At 47.6% G+C, this 26414-nt stretch overlaps 1 protein-coding gene across 3 annotated transcripts in view; it reads left to right on the top strand.

The window, feature by feature from the left end:
- The window catches only part of LOC139234157 (fibrillin-1-like), a 602997-nt gene that overhangs the window by 16613 nt on the left and 559970 nt on the right, over positions 1–26414 (top strand). For all 3 annotated transcript variants that reach the window (XM_070865155.1, XM_070865154.1, XM_070865156.1), the window contains exon 5: positions 7313–7408. In XM_070865155.1, coding sequence (XP_070721256.1) covers positions 7313–7408 — 96 coding nt within the window. The remainder of the gene's footprint in view (positions 1–7312; positions 7409–26414) is intronic.

The raw sequence follows: 26414 nt of genomic DNA, 5'->3' as shown, positions 1-26414 counted from the left end.
CCCCCCCGTCTCGCTCGCTCGCCCCGCCCCCCCGTCTCGCTCGCTCGCCCCGCCCCCCCGTCTCGCTCGCTCGCCCCGCCCCCCCGCCTCGCTCGCTCGCCCCGCCCCCCCGTCTCGCTCGCTCGCCCCGCCCCCCCGTCTCGCTCGCTCGCCCCGCCCCCCCGTCTCGCTCGCTCGCCCCGCCCCCCCGTCTCGCTCGCTCGCCCCGCCCCCCCGTCTCGCTCGCTCGCCCCGCCCCCCCGTCTCGCTCGCTCGCCCCGCCCCCCCGTCTCGCTCGCTCGCCCCGCCCCCCGTCTCGCTCGCTCGCCCCGCCCCCCCGTCTCGCTCGCTCGCCCCGCCCCCCCCGTCTCGCTCGCTCGCCCCGCCCCCCCCGTCTCGCTCGCTCGCCCCGCCCCCCCGTCTCGCTCGCTCGCCCCGCCCCCCCGTCTCGCTCGCTCGCCCCGCCCCCCCGTCTCGCTCGCTCGCCCCGCCCGCCCGTCTCGCTCGCTCGCCCCGCCCCCCCGTCTCGCTCGCTCGCCCCGCCCCCCCGTCTCGCTCGCTCGCCCCGCCCCCCCGTCTCGCTCGCTCGCCCCGCCCCCCCGTCTCGCTCGCTCGCCCCGCCCCCCCGTCTCGCTCGCTCGCCCCGCCCCCCCGTCTCGCTCGCTCGCCCCGCCCCCCCGTCTCGCTCGCTCGCCCCGCCCCCCCGTCTCGCTCGCTCGCCCCGCCCCCCCGTCTCGCTCGCTCGCCCCGTCTCGCTCGCTCGCCCCGCCCCCCCGTCTCGCTCGCTCGCCCCGCCCCCCGTCTCGCTCGCTCGCCCCGCCCCCCGTCTCGCTCGCTCGCCCCGCCCCCCGTCTCGCTCGCTCGCCCCGCCCCCCGTCTCGCTCGCTCGCCCCGCCCCCCGTCTCGCTCGCTCGCCCCGCCCCCCGTCTCGCTCGCTCGCCCCGCCCCCCGTCTCGCTCGCTCGCCCCGCCCCCCCGCCTCGCTCGCTCGCCCCGCCCCCCCGCCTCGCTCGCTCGCCCCGCCGCCCCGCCTCGCTCGCTCGCCCCGCCGCCCCGCCTCGCTCGCTCGCCCCGCCGCCCCGCCTCGCTCGCTCGCCCCGCCGCCCCGCCTCGCTCGCTCGCCCCGCCGCCCCGCCTCGCTCGCTCGCCCCGCCGCCCCGCCTCGCTCGCTCGCCCCGCCGCCCCGCCTCGCTCGCCCCCGCCCCCCGCCTCGCTCGCTCGCCCCGCCCCCCCGCCTCGCTCGCTCGCCCCGCCCCCCCGCCTCGCTCGCTCGCCCCGCCGCCCCGCCTCGCTCGCTCGCCCCGCCGCCCCGCCTCGCTCGCTCGCCCCGCCGCCCCGCCTCGCTCGCTCGCCCCGCCGCCCCGCCTCGCTCGCTCGCCCCGCCGCCCCGCCTCGCTCGCTCGCCCCGCCGCCCCGCCTCGCTCGCTCGCCCCGCCGCCCCGCCTCGCTCGCTCGCCCCGCCGCCCCGCCTCGCTCGCTCGCCCCGCCGCCCCGCCTCGCTCGCTCGCCCCGCCGCCCCGCCTCGCTCGCTCGCCCCGCCGCCCCGCCTCGCTCGCTCGCCCCGCCGCCCCGCCTCGCTCGCTCGCCCCGCCGCCCCGCCTCGCTCGCTCGCCCCGCCGCCCCGCCTCGCTCGCTCGCCCCGCCGCCCCGCCTCGCTCGCTCGCCCCGCCCCCCCGCCTCGCTCGCTCGCCCCGCCCCCCCGCCTCGCTCGCTCGCCCCGCCCCCCCGCCTCGCTCGCTCGCCCCGCCCCCCCGCCTCGCTCGCTCGCCCCGCCCCCCCGCCTCGCTCGCTCGCCCCGCCCCCCCGCCTCGCTCGCTCGCCCCGCCCCCCGCCTCGCTCGCTCGCCCCGCCCCCCCGCCTCGCTCGCTCGCCCCGCCCCCCCGCCTCGCTCGCTCGCCCCGCCCCCCGCCTCGCTCGCTCGCCCCGCCCCCCGCCTCGCTCGCTCGCCCCGCCCCCCCGCCTCGCTCGCTCGCCCCGCCCCCCGCCTCGCTCGCTCGCCCCGCCCCCCCGCCTCGCTCGCTCGCCCCGCCCCCCGCCTCGCTCGCTCGCCCCGCCCCCCCGCCTCGCTCGCTCGCCCCGCCCCCCCCGCCTCGCTCGCTCGCCCCGCCCCCCCCGCCTCGCTCGCTCGCCCCGCCCCCCCCGCCTCGCTCGCTCGCCCCGCCCCCCCGCTCCCCCGCCCCCCCCGCTCGCCCCGCCCCCCCGTCTCGCTCGCTCGCCCCGCCCCCCCCGTCTCGCTCGCTCGCCCCGCCCCCCCCGTCTCGCTCGCTCGCCCCGCCCCCCCGTCTCGCTCGCTCGCCCCGCCCCCCCGTCTCGCTCGCTCGCCCCGCCCCCCGTCTCGCTCGCTCGCCCCGCCCCCCGTCTCGCTCGCTCGCCCCGCCCCCCCGTCTCGCTCGCTCGCCCCGCCCCCCCGTCTCGCTCGCTCGCCCCGCCCCCCCGTCTCGCTCGCTCGCCCCGCCCCCCCGTCTCGCTCGCTCGCCCCGCCCCCCCGTCTCGCTCGCTCGCCCCGCCCCCCCGTCTCGCTCGCTCGCCCCGCCCCCCCGTCTCGCTCGCTCGCCCCGCCCCCCCGTCTCGCTCGCTCGCCCCGCCCCCCCGTCTCGCTCGCTCGCCCCGCCCCCCCGTCTCGCTCGCTCGCCCCGCCCCCCCGTCTCGCTCGCTCGCCCCGCCCCCCCGTCTCGCTCGCTCGCCCCGCCCCCCCGTCTCGCTCGCTCGCCCCGCCCCCCCGTCTCGCTCGCTCGCCCCGCCCCCCCGTCTCGCTCGCTCGCCCCGCCCCCCCGTCTCGCTCGCTCGCCCCGCCCCCCCGTCTCGCTCGCTCGCCCCGCCCCCCCGTCTCGCTCGCTCGCCCCGCCCCCCCGTCTCGCTCGCTCGCCCCGCCCCCCGTCTCGCACGCTCGCCCCGCCCCCCGTCTCGCTCGCTCGCCCCGCCCCCCCGTCTCGCTCGCTCGCCCCGCCCCCCCGTCTCGCTCGCTCGCCCCGCCCCCCCGTCTCGCTCGCTCGCCCCGCCCCCCCCGTCTCGCTCGCTCGCCCCGCCCCCCCCGTCTCGCTCGCTCGCCCCGCCCCCCCGCCTCTCGCTCGCTCTCCCCGCCCCCCCCGCCTCTCGCTGTTCCCGCCCACCCCCCCCTGCTCTTCCTTTTGCATACATGCCCACCCCCCATTCTGCAGCATGTTGTTGCACCACACCTGCTCAGCTGCCAACTTTTAAGCATTTTGTTTTATTTTATACTTACTCATCGGTATTAGCCATTACTCTTCTGATTCACCCAGAATGCTGTTGTTCATTCCTCAGATGCTCTAATTAAAAGTTGCGTACAGTTTAATTTATATAGTATTGGTATTCTTTTACTTTCAACAATATGCAAATAAGATTTCAGCATAACCTGTTGTACAATTTGTTAACTGCTCAGTACCTATTTTAAAAAAAGTACTTCAAATATAAAAAGTTCAAAAGTTTCCTTTTTCCCCCATAACAATTTGCTCGTTTGCCCCTCTGTTTGCTTGGGTGTGATTCCAAAGACTTGAGTTGCACTCTAATATCTTGTCCTAATGATCCTTTTTAATGTGTGAGTCTTCATGGTGAGTGTTGGAAAGCTATTTTACAGTGTGGGGAGGTGGGAAGCAGCGGAATCTATCCTCGCCTGATGTCTACATGCCCATTTCTATCAGAGATTACTTTTTTCTTACGCTAACCCATAGGTGTTAAGGCATAAACCAGGTATCAAACATGGGAGCTATTGGTCTCCTTAGCTCAGCTACTCACTAAATAAATAATTTTTCAATGTCGAGCTTACTTTGAGTATTATCTTCCTCACTTGTTGTAAATCTAAGACGTTCAGCATCCTATTCTACATCCAGCCACTAGGAGTTGTGCTAGAGTGCGCTCGGTGTCTCGTCCTCCTTTTGGCTTTCTTCCATCCCAATGGAAAAGCATTAGACTTTCACTCTTCTCCTTCCTCTAATGCCTTCATTGAGAATATTCCTCTCCCTCCACAATTGTCTGAAAGGAATCAAACTCACATGTCGGGAGCACAAATATAAATCTAAGTACTGTCACTCAGCAGTACGAGACATTGGTACGTACAGTGTTAAGTCACTGGGTCCCTTTATAAATGTATAATTTTCTTTAATAAAAGGAAATCCTGCTTTTTGTAGACTATTAGTTTCTGCAATCTCCTTGCTGACCAATTTTATGTCTGCCTAATCTATTTATTTGCTCATCTGTCTCCTTAACTACTTTTCTGTCCCTGTCTGCTGTCTCTTTCTTTTCAGAGCTCCCATGACTGTTCCCTACTGCCTCTTAAAATGAACTGCAGGGTCTCTGATGACTCAGCATTTTCTGTGATGGACATAACCGACATATAAGTACTAATAAAAGGCAACAATTGTCAACTTGGTTTTCTAAGAAGGAAATAATAAATACCTTTTAATAAACAAACCAAGATGTAAGATAGTAATCAGTCAAAGAAAATCTTGATAAACCAATAAATAAGGAACAATTTTTCAAAGCACCACATAAATATTCAGCACTTACTGCACTGTGATGTCTTGTCCTATGAGTGAATTCAATGACAATTAACAAGATAGGGATATGGGGTAATATCATGTCAGTCACTGGGGCATTAAATAAGGGAATTATTTGTGCAAGATCAGCAATTTATCAATAACAAGCAGAAATACTAAAGTTTCCTCTGAACTTATCTGTGATATCCACTGTTCATAAAGTTTAGTGCACCAATTCAGTTTCAAGCCTTAACTTGTAGGAAATGTGCTTCTTGGTCTCTATTTGAAACAGGCTAGCCACCAATCCAAATGAACTGGTTCAAAGCTTGACAGTAGTGGCTCAGAAGTTGGTATCACTGTCATATTGGTCATGGGAGCGGCAATATTCAGCTCACTTGCGCAACCCCATAATCCCTACACCACAAAACAAATCTGGTAGAGCATTACAAATGGTCTGTCTGCTGCCTGTAGAGCCTGATGGGGGATCAAGAAGAAATATTATATAATGGGATGGGGGGAGAGAGATGAAGAGCTGGCTTTCAACCAACATGGATGAATTCCACAAAGTGCACAGTAGACACATGGACAAAATAAATTGATTTGAAGCACCATCTTTATCATGTTGGCTCAGTTACATGTACTTGGGGCTAGACACAACAGAAATGTTTCATAATGGAAATGGTTGGTGCTACAACAAAAGAAGAAAGATTTGTTTTGCCTAGTGATGAAGTCTGTACCTCCACCTTTTTGTGCCAGTGGACTGTGCAGCAGTTTCAGGTTGTAGCTCAAATTTCACACCTATCAGCCTTGCAGTTGGTCATTACCTTCAAATTTCACAGTTGGAGAAAACAAAGCAGTCCTGAGATAATCCCATTTAATATGTATTCAGATACAAAATCCTTTGTTGTGCATTCCAGACCATCTGCAGATTAATTGGATTTATGGAGGATAATTTTAACCTATTCCGCCTGGCGGAAAGCTGACTTCAATGGAAAGTAAAATCAAATGGCTGACCTTACCCCCACACATTTCACGCATGGTGACTTGGGTTAAAATTTCCCCCTCCCCATGGTCTATGTGGTTAGTATATGCCTCTAGTTTGGCTTTGGCCATCTGTCTCATCCAATTGTGCACAGTTGATGACGCCCAAGACAACCTTTTTTAAAAAAAAAAGTCAGCAACAGCACAGAATTATTGCCGTCTTTCCATCCACTTTGGAAATAAATGAGATTATAACTCATGTCTTGCATGCAGGTGCATATAGTACTCTCGTTAATTATTGGAACGAGCCAGTGGTTTTAAAAACAACTCTTGGGCATTGGCAAGAATCACAACCATAGGCAGAGCAGTTTGTCACAGAGGAGGTCCTCAAACACCTGCAAGCATTTGACATCAGTTATTGCTTTCTTGGAGCGACTCAACCTCCTTAGACACTTCCTCAATTAGCCTTTTATGTGACACTCTGAACTGAGATCGGGTCTGATATTTGCACACAAACTCTTGTGCACTAGCCTATAAATTTGGGGCAAGAGTGCAAGACATTCCAAATTTTCTTGGATGGGTGTTCCCATCTAACTTGGGATTTTAAAATGTAATTCCTGGTGAGCTACTGCGTGCACTGCAGGCAGCTGTGGTAGCACGCACAGCTGATGGAAATTTCTACATCGTTGCTGCAGCTCTTTAATGGGCCACATTCTCTGCCAACTGGCAAAGCAGGGTCTAGAAAGTGAATGACTGCACTGAATTGAAGAGTTGCAGCTGTTGCACACAAGATTTACAGATTTTGTCCTAAAGGTGATGCTGTGTGAAATGTGGCAAAGGTCTTCTGACTTTGTATGGTACAAGGGCAGCCTTCCCTTTGGTAACTCATCCAAAAATCCTGGCACAAAATAGCAGTCTGAAATGCCCAGAAGATCTGGCTGAAAATGAGAAAGAAGATGGCAGTCTTCAGGAATGTTGCTCCTATGAAGCTGTTTACTGATGTCAAAGCAACTTTCTGCAAAGGAGGGAAACTTAAATCTTAACTCAGTTGTATGGGAAGTTAACATACAGTTTGATACTTATACCAGCCCCTAGTTTCTAACTTTAGTTCCCACTAACGGAATATACCTTAAAACACCATGCCTGTGTCTAAGGATGGTAACATGGCTTTTTTTTTGCCTATCTTGCTTCAAATTAATGGGGTAAACAACATATTCAGGTGCAGGAGTCTCTGGAGCACATATCAAAATTTAACACCTTGACATGCAGGAAATTAGATTCTTGATCCCACTATGAAATAAGGCTAGCCACCAGATTGCTTGATAACTGCCAAACTTGCTAAAGTTCAAGATTCGAACGGTCAAATATTAGATCAGTCAGGTCTGTCCAGCCCCAAATACACCCTTTTAGCAAAATAACTTTATTAAAATTAGTCATGATGAGTGATGATTTCATACTGAAATACATTTTCTGGCAGTTATAAGTTTAAATGAATTATCCACCTATTGTATTATACGGGTGACAATCTCGAGGTAATATATAGAATATGCTGCACTGCAAAGGATTTCAGTTTCTTATATTACAGCATACTGGTCCAGATGAGTACTGAACACCTTGTTAGTCCATAAATCAGTAAAGTTTTGTAAGATTGTTGCATGCTGCACATTATGAACAGAAAATACAAGGCCAGTCATGCTTTAGTTTCCTTGATTAAAGCATCCTCTGAAATTTTCAACTACAAATGTGACATAGCTTTAACATATTGGGAGAATAGTGAGGGCTGATGACACACACAATTTATTTGTAAGATGAAGCAGATTTTAAATTATTTTGGAGAATTCAATTTTTAAAATTTTTCAGCTGTCTGTGAGAACGGATGTTTGAATAGTGGAAGATGCGTCGCTCCCAATCGATGTGCCTGTACGTATGGATTTACAGGAGCACAGTGCGAAAGAGGTAAGGCATTTTTAAGCAATAACAGACTCTGAACAAATCATGCTCTTTAATGGACAGAATACTGCTCTTTGAGATTATTTTCTATTTTATTTGCTGTTGCCTTATATTTGTTGGCAAACTGTGCTGTTTACTCATGTTTTTTGTTATTTGAGTAGAATAATGATTTACAATTCTTGTTGCCACAGTACAAAAAGAATATTGCAGCTATTGAAAGGATACAGAAGAGAGCAACCAGAATGATTGAGGAGTTAGTGATTTGATTCTGATTGGGTATTTTCTCTCGCTTGAATAGAGAAGGTTGAGGTGTGATATGATTTCTGTTTTTAGGATTCTAAAGGGAATAGATATTGTAGACCATGACAATCTATTTCACTTTGTCCAGAACAGTAGATCTAGAGGGCACAGTCTGTGCTTGAAGGGGGTAAATTCAAACATAATCTGCAGAAAGAAGTGAGCAAGTGGTCAGTCTATGGAACAAGTTCCCTAGGGAGACGGTAAAAGCAGTGCAGTATTGCTTCAAGTGTAAATTAGATATTTTGGGATACAGTATATGAATAATTTAAGACATGACATGGAAAGTGTAGCATTTTTGGGAGAAACAGGTGACTTTTGCACCTATAGTTCCCAAAGCTCTCCACTAATAGGGTTTTTTCTTCACTTCATGTCTAGGTCTATTGTAGACTAATGGATAGAGATTGAGTGCTATGATTAGCCACCAATTCCATTAATGTTGTATCATGTGACGATCAGGATGCTGGTAGGTGAACTAGATGGACCTTGATCTTTTTTTATACAATCTTGCAGTACAAAAAGAGGGCATTTGGCCCATTGTGCCTGTGCCTGCTTTTTGAAAGAATTTAGGCCCACACCCCAGCTTTTCCCCATAACCCCGCAAATTAGTCACCTGCAAGTACCTGTCCAATTGTCTTTTGAAATTTCTTATTGAATGATTCCACCATCCATTCATATGGTGCGTTCCAGATCTTAACCTTCTGTGTGAAGAAATTTCTCCTCATTTCCCCTCTAGTTCTTTGTGCCAGTTATTTTAGATCTATGACCTCTGGTTACTGACCCACTTGCCAGAGGAAACCGGTTGCATACCTTTATTGGGTCTCCACTTAACCTGTCTGCTCTAAGGAGAACAATCCCTGCGTCTCCAATCTCTCCACATAACTGAACTTCTTCGTCCCTGGTATTATCTTGGTGAACCTCCTCTGAACCCTTTCCAAGGCCTTGACATCCTTCCTAAAGTGTGATGCTCAGAATTGTATACGCTACTCCAGCTGAAGCCTAACCAGATATTAAACGAGCAATTTCTATGTTCAATTTCTGTGTGACTGTTAATAAAACAGTTGGATATGGTGCAGCAGGTCTCTTGAGCCAGGAATTTCACACCATTGCTCTTTAAAGAGTTAACTTAATCTAATTGCAATTGAGTGTCAAACTTTGACTTGTTATTGGCCTACTGTACAATGATCCTGATGCCAGAAATTATCATTTTATTAATTGTCATATGTTATTCTCAGATGCGGTAATGTAAGTGTGTGAGCATCTGTGAGAGAATAGTTTTAGGGTGTTTCCAACTTCGAAAATTCTTGACCATAATTAAGACCCAGCACCTAATGAAACCAAAATCAGCAGTACTTATCCACAAGCATAAGGATGATTTGACTGCATTTTCCAGCTGTGTGACCAAAAAAGCAAGGCACACAAGTCTTTCAATTTATGTACAATTTGGGCTGAATTTATAAGAAAGATGCCAACAGAGACTGGGTTCGGTTACATTTTTAATACCACATTCAGTTCTGAGTTTGTGTTTAATTGACAAGCCGAGAAATTATGACAAACTATATTAACACGCGACTGGTTTATCTGTTTCTATAAGAAATTGCATTTCTATTTAAACAGATATGTTGGCCTGTTTATTTTAAAGTGGTTAATGTCTTTGTTAAATTAGCTGTCAAAATATCATAAACATGCCAAGCGTATATCATCCAATTGTTATTTCTGGGTAAATGTTTTAAAAAAAAAAAAAAAAAATTCACTTTCCCCATCCCACCCAGTGGGGAGGCAGGTGACTTGCTCAAGTCTCTGCGAATGCTGCTCAATATCTATGCATGACATGTATGGAGAGAGCTGGTGAGATGGATGACTGATAATTCTCTGTTCCTCCATGGAAAAGCAATTGATCTCTGCTTCCATAGGTAAAGAAATTGTGTGTAAGAATTTGCGTCCTTTAACTGCTTAAATTCCGTTGCCGTTGCCATTGAGAAGTGACGTGGTTTAAATTTTTGCTTTTCAAAAAGTGTCTAATCAAAAATTTGAAGTAAATACTTTTATTTTTCTTTAAATGTATGTATTGTGATAAATTGCTGGCCTCCTCAAGATGAGTTGTACCAACACTGGAGATTGGAAACTTCCCTTCCTTTTTTTGTACCTGACAATAGCATCAACTTATTCCCATGATTGATTTAACAAGGGCTGATAGAATAAAGCTCCCTCTACCCCAAAAATTGTGCTTAATCCCAATTCCATATCCTGAACTCCAGGATATAGTCAATGTATTCACTGAGGCATATGAAAGCATGGGCCTTGCGCTTAACATCCGTAAGACAAAGGTCCTCCACCAGCCTGTCTCCGCCGCACAGCACTGCCCTCCAATCATCAAGATTCATGGCGCGGCCCTCGACAACATGAACCATTTCCCATATCTTGGGAATCTCTTATCAACAAAGGCAGACATTGATGCGAAGATTCAACATCGCCTCCAGTGCGCCAGTGCACCCTTCGGCCGTCTGAGGAAAAGAGTGTTTGAAGACCGGGCCCTCAAATCTACCACCAAGCTCATGGTTTACAGGGCTGTAGTAATACCCGCCCTCCTATATGGATCTGAGGCACGGTGTATAGAAGGCACCTCAAGTCGCTGGAGATATATCACCAATGATGTCTCCGTAAGATCCTGCAAATCCCCTGGGAGGACAGGTGCACCAACATCAGTGTCCTCGTCCAGGTTAACATCCCCAATACTGAAGCACTGACCACACCATCAGCTTTGCAGGGCAGGCCACATAGTTCGCATGCCAGATGCAAGACTCCCTAAGCAAATGTTTTATGCAGAGCTCCTTCATGGTAAACGAGCCAAAAGTGGGCAGCGGAAACGTTACAAGGACATCCTCAAAGCCCAAAGCCTCCCTGGTAAAGTGCGACATCACCACTGACACCTGGGAGAACCTGGCCGAAAACCGCCCGAGGTGGAGAAAGTGCATCCGGGAGGGCGTTTAGCTTTTTGAGTCTCAACGCAGAGTGTGAAAAGGTCAAACGCAGGCAGCAGAAGGAGCGCGCGGCAAACTAGCCCCACCGACCCCTTCCCTCGACGAATGTCTCTCCCACCTGTAACAGGGTCTGTGGCTCTCGTATTGGACTGTTCAGCCACCAATAAACTCACTTTAGGAGTGGAAGCAAGTCTTCCTCGATTCCGAGGGACTGCCTATGATGATGTTGATGATGATGATGAAGAATCCCAATTTTAAATGAGTACGCCTTATTGTATCAACTTTAATTTTTTCCACAGCAGTCATCCTTGTGGCCAGTATGTACTGCTGAGATTTTATTTTCATCCTTGCTTTTGTACAAAAATTATTACGTGATCTAAATTTTTGCATGAGGAAAAGTGAAGAAGGAAAGTTGAGCTTCTCAAGTGAACTATTTGTGCACATCAAGGTGAGGGTCGTCGGTGCCAACAAACAAAACACTTTTCCTGTGTTAGTAATTAGCAGTCCCAAGTCACTTCCAGCACAGGCTGGTTACAGAGTAAAGTTCTCTCTACTTGACCCAAACAATGTGGTTTGTATCATAAAGGGATGATGTTAGTTGAACTTCATTTTAGCCAAGGTTGTTTCACCCACAAGTAATGTTTTGGACATTTTCAAATACATACTACATCCAGAGATCCACAGGCAGTGCAGTCAGTGCCTAACAATGTCCACTGTTCTACCAGAAGTACTTCAATTCTAATACAAGCCTGAAAATTGCTGCTAGCTGTAAGGCTAGTCCCTGCCGTATCCAGTTCTTAACCAGTAATTTTGAGTGCTGTTAGCCCATATTCTCTACCTATTTCTGCATGTTTCCAAGTTGTTGTTCAGAGGTAGTTCTGTATACAACAGCACTGTGGATATATGTACAGTAATTAAGCTTGTTATTGCTGGCATTTGTGATTTGCTGGCATAATGGATAGTTAAGTGGAAAGTACACCATATTCCAGTGCTTAATGTGTTGCAAATGTGTGCATAGCTAGCCGTCCTATTGAGCTGGCATTTCAGTAGAGGCTGAATTGAAGTATATGTATTGTAAAGTACTGGCCTCTTGATTCTTGACTGAAAGATGAGCTGCTGTGCACTTTAACTGAAACTTGCATTTTTCTGCACAATTTGGAGATTGAATTTAGTGGTCCTCCAGCACTGCAGTCAACAAATGAATACCTGCAAAAGCAGGAAAGGGCTGTCTGTGATGTCAAATGAAAGCTGATTCCTTGATGGTGTGTGGAGAGCACACCTATGCATTTTGCCTGGGCACGTGTTGCAGAGTTGAGTCACTAGGTATAAACGCTGACATTGCTGCGCTCCAGGTTTTGTAAGAACATAAGAACATAAGAAATAGGAGCAGGAGTAGGCCATATGGCCCCTCGAGGCTGCTCCGCCATTTAATACGATCATGGCTGATCCGATCATGGACTCAGGTCCACTTCCCTGTCCGCTGTCCATAACCCCTTATTCCCTTATCGTTTCAGAAACTATCTATTTCTGTCTTAAATTTATTAAATGTCCCCCAGCTTCCACAGCTCTCTGAGGCACTAAATTCCACAGATCCACAACTCTCAGTGAAGAAATTTCTTCTCATCTCAGTTTTAAATAGGTGGCCCCTTATTCTAAGATTATGCCCTCTAGCTCTAGTCTCCTCTCTCAGTGGAAACATCCTCTCTGCACCCATCCAGTCAAGCCCCCTCATAATCTTATACATTTCGATAAGATCACCTCTCATTCTTCTGAATTCCCATGAGTAGAGGCGCAACCTACTATACCTTTTCTCATAAGTCAATCCCCTCATCTCTGAAATCAACCTTGTGAACCTTCTCTGAACTGCCTCAAAAGCAAGTATATCCTTTCGTAAATATGGAAACCAAAACTGCATGCAGTATTCCAGATGTGGCCTCACCAATACCCTGTACAACTGTCGCAAGACTTCCTTGCTTTTATATTCCATACCCTTTGCAATAAAGGCCAAGACTCCATTGGTCTTCCTGATCACTTGCTGTACCTGCATACTAACCTTTTGTGTTTCATGCACAAGTACCCCCAGGTCCCACTGTACTGCAGCACTTTGCAATCTTTCTCCATTTAAATAATAACTTGCTCTTTGATTTTTTTTTTCTGCCAAAGTGCATGACCTCACACTTTCCAACATTATACTCCATCTGTCACATTTTTGCCCACTCACTTAGCCTGTCTATGTCCTTTTGCAGATTTTTTGTGACCTCCTCACACATTGCTTTTCCTCCTATCTTTGTATCATCCACAAACTTGGCTACGTTACACTCGTCCCTTACTCCAAGTCGTTAATATAGATTGTAAATAGTTGGGGTCCCATCACTGATCTCTGCGGCACCCCACTAGTTACTGATTGCCAACCTGCGAATGAACCATTTAACGCTACTCTCTGTTTTCTGTTCGTTACCCAATCCTCTATCCATGCTAATATATTACCCCCAATCCTGTGAACTTTTATCTTGTGCAGTAACCTTTTATGTGGCACCTTGTCAAATGTCTTCTGGAAGTCCAAATATACAACATCCACTGGTTCCCCTTTATCCACCCTGTTCGTTACATCCTCAAAGAATTCTCGCAAATTTGTCAAATATGACTTCCCCATTGATAAATTTTCAAGATCATTAGCCATTGCACTGAGATTGATGTAGCCTCATTATAGCCCCATATTCCATGAAAATTAAGTTTAATTGGTCCCATGACTGCTTCCCACTTTTTTTTGTGTGCGCTCTAGGCCCAAGGTTTTTTCCATGGTTCAGTGGTAGTACTGGTTAGTCTGGATCAGAAAGTCACAGGTTCAGATTCCACGCGAGACTTGAGCACATAATCCTCGGCTGACACTTTAGTACACTTCTGAGGAAGTGCTGCATTGTCGGAGGTACCATCTTTTTGATGAGCTGTTAAATCAATGTCCCATCAGATGGACGTAAAAGATCTGTGGCACTATTTGAAGAGAAGGAGAATTTTTCTCGGTGTCGTGAACAATATTTATTCCTCAACCAATATGATTTAAAAACAGATTATCTGGTCATTATTTCATGTTTGTGAGACCTTACTGTGCGCGAAGTGGCTGTCGCATTTTCCTTCATTATATCAATGACTGCACTTCAAAAAGTGCTTCATTGGCTGTAAAGCACATTGGGAAAGGTGCTATATAAATTCAAGCTCTTTTTTTATCTCTCTGCCCGTCACCTAATGCTTTATAGGATGAACTCATGGTGGTTAAAGTGGCACAGGATGACTGGGCTGTCACAGGGCATATTCTCACTTGATAGTTGTGTGCAGCCTTTCTTGAAAACGTCTGCTTTACTTGTAGTAAGAACATTTGCTTTCTTCTACTGATCTGAAGGGTTATTCTGGTAGGTTGAGTTGGCCATAATCACACCTCCCATCTCCATACAATGTTGTTTTCTCTAGTTATACATCATTTTAGCAGATAACCAACAAACAACAATCAAGGAAGTAAAGTGCACACAACAACTTGCATACGCTGCTTTTTATCTGACCAACAAATGCATCAAAAGTTTAAAGTTTACATGCATGTGCTGTGCTAATACATATTGCGTTACCATGCCCACCGGTGGTGTCTATTTGTCATTTTTATTTACTTGTCAAAAATGCAATTAGCTGCATCGGCATTACCAATTAGTCACATGGGGCTAGTGGTAACATGGTCTAAAGTGCCATATGGACTTTTTGACAAAACAATTGTGTGCCATGGCCACCATCTCGCTCTTCCAGCATAGGAGTGCAGATCTCGGGACCATTTTATTTGTGATTGGAGAATCAATCCTGTGGCATGCAAGGTGTAACTCTGTACAGCACGGTGCAGTCAGAACACTTTGTGCCAAAATTTGGAGAGCTGTCCCACAGACTAGTGAAGCAACAGCCTGACATAGTCAATACTCGCAGAATCATACCTTTCAGCCAATGTCCCCGGACTCCTCCATTACCATCCCTGGGTATGTCCTGTCCCATTGGCAGGTCAGACCCACGAGAGGTGGCAGCACAGTGGTATAAGAACATAAGAATTAGGAGCAGGAATAGGCCATTCTGCCCCTCGTGCCTGTTCCGCCATTCACTGAGATCATGGCTGATCTTCTATCTCAACTCCACTTTCCTGCACTATCCCCATATCACCTGATTCCCTTACTATCCAAAAATCTACCGATCTTTGAATATACTCAAAGACTGAGTCTCCACAGCCCTCTGGGGTAGAGAATTCCAGAAATTCACCACCCTCTGAGTGGGCAAATATTTGGCAGATGGAGTATAATGTGGGAAAGTGTGAGGTTATCCATTTTGGCAGGAAAAATAAAACAAATTATTTAAATAGAGAGAAACGACAAAATTCTGCAGTTCAGAGGGAAATGGTGGTCCTTGTGTATGATGCAGGTACAGTAAGTAATCAAAAAGGCAAATGGAATATTGGCCTTTATTGCAAGTGGGATGGAATATAAAAGCTGGGAAGTCCTGCTACAACTGTACAGGATATTGGTGAGGCCACACCTGGAGTACTGCATATAGTTTTGGTCTCCTTATTTAAGGAAGGATCTACTTGCGTTGGAGACAGTTCAGAGAAGGTTTACTCGGTTGATTCCGAAGGTGAGGGGTGTTGTACAGCTTTCTTGCTCTTTTCGCTTCATTGCTTTAAATGTCGAATTACACACACACACACACACACACACACAGACACAGTTGTAATAATGGCAGGATCAGGTCTTTTATTTAGACATTCATACTATACAACCAAGTATGAAAGCTACTGAGACACAAACACTTCACAAGCCAACTTTCTGCTTGCTCCGATTTCCAATGGCTACTTGTGAGGCACACACCTTCCGAATGTCCAGTGTCTAGCGTTAAACTCTCATCTTTATACCAAAAAAGCCTTTGAACTTTGTATAGTACATTTAGACAATTAACATGCAGATGATGTAGAATCAAAATGGCATTGTCCTGAAATCACAACTACCGTATTTACTCGCGTATCATGTGACTTTTGAAGACCTAAATTGTAACCTAAATTTGGGGGGGTCGCATGATACGCGAGATACAAAATTTGCGGGTGTGAAGTGCTGGCCAAGATTAGGCTGTTAGGCTGTTAAGTAGACCGTATCCACGCTGAATCTCGGCAGGTATCTCCTGGGCTGGATTGCAGCCTCTATTGTCACTTGTACTGTATCTTTGCTGTGGTCTAGAGATCGCCACCCACAACTCTCTCTGAAGTTTGCTGCATTATTAGAGGCTCCATCTATCTCAGCCCATGCTTCTTTTACCCGCAAACACAGTAGAGGCTGTGGCTGAACGACGCTAGTCAAGCCAGCTGGAATGATTGCTATATCGGTGTTCGATTCGCGAACAGCTTTCACAACAGAATCCACTCGATGTTTCATGATTCGGTTGTTAAGGTCTGTATTCGATCGTTGTTATGTGTTAGGGTACTTGTTACGTGTTGGGTACTTGTTAAACTTGTTTGAAAGCCTAGCCTAGTGGCATCTGGTATCTCAAAAAAGTGACTCGCATGATACATGAGATATATGATAAAATCATGTTTTGGGGACGAAAATTTAGGGGTCGCATGATACGTGAGATCGTAGGATACGCGAGTATATACGGTAACTGCTTTCTGAACTACTGTATACAAACCAGATCATTATTCGCATAGTAAAAAAGGTACACTCAAAAACTGAACATACAGTTAAATGACCAGCTATTCATTTCAATGGCTAAATGGCTCCATATTGTCTAGCAGCCTGTTTTGAGCCAATCATCCTGTTTTAATCCATACTTCAATCTTCCAACTTTTAACCCTTTCCATATCTCCAGACCGCGCTGAAGCAAAGCGTTTCAGAAATGCGGGCGTGCGCTCCCACAAGGGGGTTGACTTATGAAGAACTGATGAGTAGGTTGGGCCTGTACTTATTGGAGTTCAGAAGAATGAGAGGTGATCTTATTGAAACATATAAGATACTGAGGGGCTCGACAAGGTAAATGCAGAGAGGATGTTTCCACTTGTGGGGGAATCCAGAACTAGGGGGCATAGTTTCAGAATAAGGGGTCGCCCATTTAGAACTGAGATGAGGAATTTTTTCTGAGTCGTCGACTCTTCGACGATCTGCCAACGTTGTGCAAGCGTTGCGCAGCGGGCAGTCTCATAGAATGGAGTCGAGCCGGAGAAAGGCTTTCCTTGATCGATGGCATAGTGGTACAGTGCGCATGTGCAATTTATTTTTTTCTAAACTTGTATTTCGTCCCGATTTCGGGGGTCAAGGATCACCGCATGCGCAGAGAGTGGCAGTGAGGAGAGACAGTGAGAAGGAGCAGGCACTTCAGTGTTCTCTTGCCAATGGTGCTGCTTCTCACCAGTGTTCCTGAATTTTCAAACAACTAAATGCACTCCAAAAAGCCGTCTTTGTTTTAAACTGACTATTTAACGCCACTTACTCCAACTTCCATGTTTTCCTCCAAATGGTGCTGCTTCTCTCTGGTGTTCCCGATTTTTCACGATTTCTCCCCCTTTTAAATAAACAAAATAACCTTCAGAAATCCTTCTTTCCCTCAAAAAAGCCGCCTTTCCTTTAAAATTGACTTTTTTTTCCTGTGAATACAACTGCAGTGCTCTGCTCCAATGCCTCCTGCTTATCACCAAATGCTGCTGCTTCTCCCGATGTCCAAATGAACGCACCGCGCACTACTGCCCACTTTACTAAGAATAAAAGCCCGTTTTCCAGAATGGTATGCTTCAGGGTGGTACGTCGGCGATGAGTGACCAATGTTGGAGTTTTCGGCGGTGTATCAGGTCTTCAGTGTCGGTGGACGGCTAACATACCGCTTGGCAGTCACCAAAGTTGCACCGGGCTATAAGTCAGTGGCATGCAGCTGTTTTTCCACGAAACTTCCAATTCTCGGCGGTATGTGGCTGTTTAGTGGGCGCGGCATGTCCACCAAAGACGGGCCCAAAATGTGTTCTCGCCAGGGCCCTATATAATTGCAGTAAGACATCTTTATTTTTGTACTCAAATCCTCTTGTAATAAAGGCCAACATACTATTTGCTTAATTGTGATTCGTGTACAAGGACACCCAGATCCTGCTAAATACCAACACTTCCCAATCTCTCACCATTTAAAAAAATACTCCACTTTGGTAGGAAAAATAGAAAAGCAGATAACTTCACATTTCTACACATTATATTCTATGTGCCATGTTCTCGCCCACTCACTTTCCTGTCAATATTTCCTTGAAGTCTCTTTGCATCCTTCTCACAACTTACATTCCCACTCAGCAAACTTGGATAGAAACATAGAAATTTACAGTGCGGAAGGAGGCCATTCCGGCCCATCGTGTTTGCGCCGGCCCACAAAGAGCCACACGGCCCTTGGTCAGCAGCCTTAAAGGTTACATATAAACCTATGAACAATGACGGAAAGGCAAATAGCACCCAGCTCAACCAATCTGCCTCACCACAACTGCGACACCCCTTATACTAAAACATGCTACCCTCCACCCCAACTGGAGTCATGTGATCTCCTGGGAGAGGCAAAAACCAGATTAAAACCCCAGGCCAATTTAGGGAGAAAAAATCTGGGAAAATTCCTCTCCAACCCATCCAGGCGATTGAAACCAGTCCAGGAGATCACCCTGGCCGTATTCTATTCCCTGCAGTACTTACCATTATATCTGCTCCGTCCAACTAAAGGTCATCCAGTCTAATCCCAATTACCGGCTCTAGGTCTGTAACCCTGCAGGTTGCTGCACTTTTTAAGTGCCCATCCAATCATCTCTTAAAAGTGATGAGGGTTTCTGCATCCACCACTCTTCAGACAGCCAGCTCCAGACTCCCACAACCCTCTGCGTGAAGAAGCCGCCCCTCAAATCCCCTCTAAACCTTCCACCAACCACCTTAAAACTATGCCCCCTCGTAACAGACCCCTCCACCAATGGAAATAGACCTTTACTATCCACTTTGTCCAGGCCCCTCAATATTTTGTACATCTCAGTGAGGTCTCCTCTCAACCTCCTCTGTTCCAATGAGAACAAACCCAGCCTATCCAATTTGTCCTCATAATGAAGATTCTCCATTCCAGGCAGCATCCTAGTAAATCTCCTCTGCACCCTCTCTAGTGCAATCACATCCTTCCTATAATACGACGACCAGAACTGCAGCTGTGGCCTAACCAAAGTAATATACAATTTAAGCATAACCTCCCTGCTCTTATATTCTATGCTGCGTCCAATAAAGGGAAGCATTCAGTATGTCTTCTTAACCACCTTATCCACCTGGATTGCTACTTTCAGGAATCTGTGGACAAGCATTCCAAGGTCCCTTTGTTCATCTACACTACTATATTACATTTGGTCCACTTATCCAAATCATTGATATAGATTGTGAATAGCTGGGGCCCAAGCACCGATCCTTGCAACACCCCACTAGTTACAGCCTGCCAACCTGAAAATGACACGTTTATTCCTACTCTGTTTTTTGTTAACCAATCCTCAATGCATGCTAGTACATTACCCCCAATCCCATGAGCCCTAATTTTGTTCAACAACCTCTTGTATGGCACCTTATCGAATGCCTTCTGAAAATCCAAATACACCATATCCATTGGTCCCACCCCCCCCCCCCCCCATATCTATTCTAGTTACAACCTCAAAAAACTCTTAACAATCAGCAGGGAGTGACCTTAGGAGTCCTCAACATTGACTCTGCACCCCATGAAGTCTCATGGCTTCAGGTCAAGCATGAACAAGGAAACCTCCTCCTGATTACCACCGACCGCCCTCCCTCAGCTGATGAATCAGTACTCCTCCATGTTGAACACTATTTGGAAGAAGCACAGAGTAGCAAGGGCACAGAATGTACTCTGGGTGAGGAACTTCAATGTCCATCATCAAGAGTGGTTCGATAGCACCACGACTGACCGAGCTGGCCATATCCTGAAGGACTTAGCTGCCAGACTGGGACTGCAGCAGGTGGTGAGAGAACCAACACGAGAGACAAACCTACTTGACCTCGTCTTCACCAATCTACCTGTTGCAGATGCATCTGTCCATGGCAGCATTGGTAGCAGTGATCACTACACAGTCATTGTGGAAACGAAGTCCCGTCTTCACACTGAGGTCACCCTCCATCGTGTAATGTGGCCCAACTACCGTGCTAAATGGGATGGATTCAGAACAGATCTAGCAGCTCAAAACTGGACATCCATGAGGTGTTGTGGGCCATCAGCAGCAGCAGAATTGTATTCCACAACAATCTGCAACCTCATGGCCCGGCTTATCCCTCACTCTACCATTACCATCAACCCTGGTTCAATGAAGAGTGTAGAGGAGCATGCCAGGAGCAGCACCAGGCATACCTAAAACTGAGGAGCCAACCTGGCAAAGCTGCAATACAGGACTACATGCATGCTAAAAAGTGGAAGTAGCATGCTATAGACAAGGCTAAACGATCCCACATCCAGTCATGAATGGTGGTGGACTATTAAACAACTAACATGAGGAGGAGGCTCCATGAATAACCCCATCCTCGATGATGGCGGAGTTTAATACATGAGTGCAAAAGACAAGGTTGAAGCATTTATAACCATCTTCAACCAGAAGTGCTGAGTAGATGATCCATATTGGTCTCCTTCTGAGGTCCCCACCATCACAGAAGCCAGTCTTCAGCCAATTCGATTCACGCCATGTAATAGCAAGAAACGGCTGAGTGCACTGGATACTGTAAAGGCTATGGGCCCCGACAACATCTCGGCTGTTGTGCTGAAGACTTGTGCTCCTGAACTAGCCGAGCCTTTAGCCAAGCTGTTCCAGTAAAGCTACAACACTGGCATATGTTCTGTCCACAAAAAGCAGGACAAATCCAATCCGGCTAATTACCGCCACATCAGTCTACTCTCAATCATCAGCAAAGAGATGGAAAGATGTCATTAGCAGTGCTATCAAGTGGCACTTACCAATAACCTGCTCACCGATGCCCAGTTTGGGGTCTGCCAGAACCACTTGGCTCCAGACCTCATTACAGCCTTGGTCCAAACATGGACAAAAGAGCCGAATTCCAGAGGGGAGGTGAGAGTGACTGCCCTTGACATTGAGGCAGCATTTGACCAAGTGTGGCATCAAGGAACCCTAGTAAAACTGAAGTCAATGGAAATCCTGGGGAAAACTCTGCACTGGCTGGAGTCATACCTACGACAAAGGAAGATGGTGTGGTGGTTGGAGGTCAATCATCACAGCCCCAGGACATCGCTGCAGGAGTTCCTCAGGACAATCTCCTTGGCCCAACCATCTTCAGCTGATTCATCAATGACCTTCCCTTTATCATAAGATCAGAAGTTGGGATATTTGCTGATAACTGCAGTGTTCAGTGCCATTCGGAACTCCTCAGATAATGGAGCAGTCCATGCCTGCATGCGACAAGATATGGATGACATTCAGGCTTGGGCTGATAAGTGGCAGGTATCTGCAGAGTGTACCATCTACAAGATGCACTGCAGCAACTCGCCAAGGCTTCTTCGGCTGCATCTCCCAAACCCGCAACCTCTACCACTTAGAAGGACAAGGGCAGTATAGGAACACCACCACCTCCATGTTTCCCTCAAAGTCACACACCATCCTGACCTGGAAGTATATCGCCGTTCCTTCATCACTGGATCAAAATCCTGGAACTCCCTCCCTAACAGCACTGTAGGAGTATCTTCACCACACGGACTGCAGCGCTTCAAGATGGTGGCTCACCACCATCTTCTCGAGGGCAATTAGGAATGGGCAATAAATACTGCCCTTGCCAGCAACGCCCACATCCCATGAACGAATTTAAAAAAAATTCAACATGCCCAACAACTCTATCAAATTTGCCACTGATGAACAACAACAATATATCGGGGTGTAAAAATTCTATAGATTTTCAGGCTTTCCCTAATTCGAGGGGCTCACTGATTAAACTCATGTAGCCATTTGAGTCTCTTTGCACTTGCTTTCTGCTACATAACATGAGTGTTATTCTCTCGGTATCCAGCTGATACACTCCTGCAGATTAATGCCTGCTTTCTGGAAACACTTGTTACCTTTATTTTAAGGCAAACATCTGTGCCACCTGTGAAAAAGGAGTGGAAGGATGGGTTCTGTAAGCCAATGAAAGACGTAAGCAGAGCGCTAGTGCAACAAAGCTCATGTTACAACCAAAATGATTATCAAACCTACGACGGGGATCTTAAAGCAGCACTGCCGATCAAAGTGCCTTACAGTACACCAACCTCCAGGATTTCAGAAATAATTGCCTACTGCATACTCCATAACTTTGCTCTTCAAAGAGGGCTTGCCATGCAGGTCAAAGAATATGATGAAGTCATGACAGAGAAACTGAATGAAAGAAAGAACAGCAGGGAATTAGCTGTTGCTACAGCAATGCAGCACTGAAGACTGGCATTCCAAATGCTAATTGAAGATGCTTTCAAATGAGTACCAGTTACTCCATTTTGTGAATTTGCAATCCAAATCTGCAAAGTAACAATACCCAAACCATCTTTACACCATCCTGGGAATTTCTCAAGCACCATTTATTCTAATCTTACCCTGGGTTCCTACATTATTGTTATGAATTACAATAATGCTAAGCACATTGTTCAAATCAATTGCACTGTTTTTATTTAATCCATCATGCCATGTTTGAGAATATTAGCGTGCTTCCCCTTTCTGCTTGTGGTTTGTTTTTGACGTGTGACACCTAAACTATTACTCCTAAGTGATTCTTGGAGGAAGGAAGAAGTTTGCAGGCTTTCATTGGCAGCCTTCTAGAATTCTGATCTCCTTATGCGATGGAATACAATAATCCTCCATTTGAGTCTGCCACATCTTGTTTGTGGCTGATTGGTCCTGATCATGTTCTGGCACATCTGTTGTTAGTTATTTAGGAATGCTTGTTGAGCCAGTTAGTGTTTTGAGAGCCAGTCAGCCTACTGCAGGTATGCCCCTGCTAATAGAAGAATTTTGGGCACCAATAGGTCTGTGAATCTGTGCCTCAAAATTGACAGTGTGACCCCCCCCCCCCGCCCCCCAGTATGTTAAACTATCCAAGGGAGCATCTTTAAGACTGCAGCCAAGGGCCTCTAGCAGCAATGTGAGTATTCATTGGAAATGCTCCCTTGGCATTTATATTCTCTGCCCCTGATGCCGCAGGAATTGCCACATGCTTCTTGGCAGACTACAATGCAGACAGCTGTTCATTCATGACAGCATACATCTGGCCTGTTCCTTAATATTTGCCAGATCTTGCAGTGTATTTTACATGGACATAAGTGACTCATAGATTATTTAACTCAGCCAGCAGCAACATTTATAAGCAGGATTTGAGGTTAGAATCCTTAGGTGGTGCAACAGAGACCAGAACAATGCTGGACCTCTGACCAGTTGGCACATGGCCTTGGGAACCCACTCCCATTTTCTTCTCATCAGATGCACACTGTGACTCATCTTGTGCTACCTCCTCAGCCTTGGTATCTAGATCCTCACAGCTTGTGAAGCTGTCCTGGTATTTGGCAAAGGTGGTGATAGTAACACTGCTGTAAAATCAAGCATCCTGGGATGTTATTTGTGCATTAAAGGTGTTATATAAATGCATGGTGTTGAGTTGCTTAGAGCATTGGCTGCCAGGAATCTATTCAAGAAAATGAAAGAAAACAAAATATCAATATGGTGCCTCTAATCACCTCGGGTAGACGTGGGAGATCCCATGGCACTATTTCGAAGAAGAGCAGGGGAGTTGTCCTGGCCAATATTTATCCCTCAACATAACAAAAACAGATTATCTGGTCATTATCACATCGCTGCTTGTGGGAACTTGCTGCACGCAAATTGGCTGCCGCGTTTCCAACATTACAATAGTAACTACATTCCAAAAGTACTTCATTGGCTGTAAAGCGCTTGAGACGCCCGGTGGTCGTGAAAGGCGCTATATAAATGCAAATCTTCTTTCTTTAGATACAATTCCCACTGAATGATGCATTCTGTGATCTTACTGAAGGGTATATATGTCTGTGTCACCGTTTCAGTAGGACAGCATTATGTGAACTGAACCTTTTAGTGCTAGCCACAAGTGTGGTAGATGCTTTTCCATTTTTTGCACCAAACTCTCAATACTTTCCTAGCCTATGATTTCTAGGATGGCTTACTTGAAAGAGGTGAGGGGTTCGAAATATTTTGGGTCCAAGTGTTGCAAAGTTGCTGCCTTTATGCCATTTTGTTCCAACATAATAGGCCGGGTTTTGTAGTAGATATAGTGGTGAGATTATTTACATGGAAATTGCACAGCAAATTCCAAGGACCACATGTGTGCAGCTAAAGGTGAGAATTAGGAAGTTACTGCCCAAGATGCCCTGTTCCTCCAAAAACTGCACAGTCTGGCTCGCCATTCAAATACATTGAATGGCGTGAACTTGGTGTACTTGCCTGATATATATAAACTAAACTCAGTCGGAAGTTAGAGCTTGTCCATTCCAGTGTAAGTACCCTTTTATTTTTTTATTTTTTATTTATTCATTCATGTGGATGTCACTGGCAAGGCTGGCATTTATTACCCGTCCCTAATTGCCCTTGAGAGGTGGTGGTGAGCCACTGCCTTGGATCACTGCAGTCCTTGCGATGTAGGTGCTCCCACAGTGCTAACTAATAAGTAGGGAATTCCAGGATTTGGACCCAGCGATGAAGGAATGGCAATATATTTCCAATAATGCTGTACCAGCTGATTTAAGGTAGGGAATTGGGAATGCCAATCTGTGCTGTTAGTGTCTCCTGCTTCTCCTTCATTTCCTTCAAGCAAAGTTTCCATGGGCTCATCTGTGAATCTGGCTGTTCTCTGCCTGAATGGCTGCATTCTTCACAAACATTGCTGTAATAACAGCTAGCCTGGTCTCTGCTGTGCCATTTTAGCTGCATCATCATCACACTTAAGTGCTGCTCTGTTAATTGATGCAGTTTCCTGCTGCAGATGTTGGTGTTAAAAGTGCATGTTTTAGAGCATTCATTGAAATCTGAGATTCTGTTTGCCTTGCTATTTGACTTTTGGAGCTATGTAGGAAATTGTCAATTTTTACATGTAATATAATATAATCATGGAAATTTACAGCACAGAAGGAGGCTGTTCGGCCCATCATGTTCGTGCCAGTCGAAAAAGAACTATCCAGCCTAATCCCACTTTCCAGCTCTTGGTCTGTAGCCCGGTAGGTTACGGCACTTCAAGTGCATATCCAAGTACTTTTTAAATGTGGTGAGAATTTCTGCCTCTACCACCCTTTCAGGCAGTGAGTTCCAGACTCCATCACCCTCTGAATGAACACATTTCTCCTCAAATCCCCTTTAAACTTCCTACCAATTACTTTGAATCTATTCCCCTTAGTTATTTTTTTTTCCGCCTGTGTCTATTTGAGTGCGCATTTTGGCTGCCGCATCAGACCCGAGCCATTGACTTCTTTTTACACTTCCTTCTCCTGCTTTTTGTCTCTTTCCCTCACTGGTCAGTATCTCTCATTTTTTTGTCTCGTAACACTGCTGTAAAGCACCTTGAGACATTTTACTACGTTAAAGGCGCTATATAAATAAAAGTTATTATTATTGAACCCTCTGCTAAGGGAAATAGGTTATAGAATCATAGAAATTTACAGAAAGAGGCCATTTCAGCCCATCGTGTCCGCGCCGGCTGACCAAGAGCTATCCAACCTAATCCCACTTTTCAGCTCTTGGTCCGTAGCCATGTAGGTTATGCACTTCAAGTGCACATCCAAGTATTTTAAAGTATTTTTTAAATGTGGTGAGGGTTTCTGCATCGACCACCCACTCAGGTATATACCTCAATCGGGTCTCCCCTCAGCCTCCTTTGTTCCAAAGAAAACAGACGCAGCATCTCCATTCTTTCCTCATAGCCAAAATTCTCCAGTCCAGGCAACATTCTTGTAAATCTCCTCTGCATCCTTTCCAGTGCAATCACATCTTTCCTGTATTGTCGTGACCAGAACTGCCGCAGTACTCTAGCTGTGGCCTAACTAGTGTTTTATACAGTTCACGCATAACCTCACTGCTCTGTGCTTCGGCTAATAAAGCTAAGTATCCCGTATGTCTTCTTAACCACCTTATCTGTCATTGTTCATAGGTTTATATATAACCTTTAGGGCTGCTGACCAAGGGCCGTGCAGCTCTTTGTCAGCCAGCGCGGACACGATGGGCTGAAATGGCCTCCTTCTGCGCTGTAAATTTCTATGTTTCTATGCTTCTAACATCCACGTAAATCTCCTTTATACCCTCTCCAGTGCAATCACATCTTTCCTGTAATGTAGTGACCAGAACTGCACGTAGTACTCTAGTGTTTTATACGGTTCACATATAATCTCTCTGCTCTTGTATTCTATGCTTCGGCTAATAAAGGCAAGTATCCTGTATGCCTTCTTAACCACCTTACCTACCTGGCCTGCTACTTTTAGGGATCTGTGAACATGCACACCAAGGGCCCTTTGTTCCTCTACACTTTTCAGTGTCGTACCATTTAACATGTATTCCCTTGCCTTAATCATATCCCCTATATTCAAGTCTAAATCATTGATATCTACTAGAAAAAGCAAGGGACCTAGTACTGAGCCCTGCGGAACCCCACTAGAAACAGCCTTCCAGTCACAAACATCTTTTACACCCATTA

Source organism: Pristiophorus japonicus, chromosome 21 (genome assembly GCF_044704955.1).
Source record: "Pristiophorus japonicus isolate sPriJap1 chromosome 21, sPriJap1.hap1, whole genome shotgun sequence".
NCBI lineage: Eukaryota > Metazoa > Chordata > Chondrichthyes > Pristiophoridae > Pristiophorus > Pristiophorus japonicus.
Note: the sequence above shows the minus strand (reverse complement) of the source record. Positions and strands in the feature narration are given on the sequence as shown.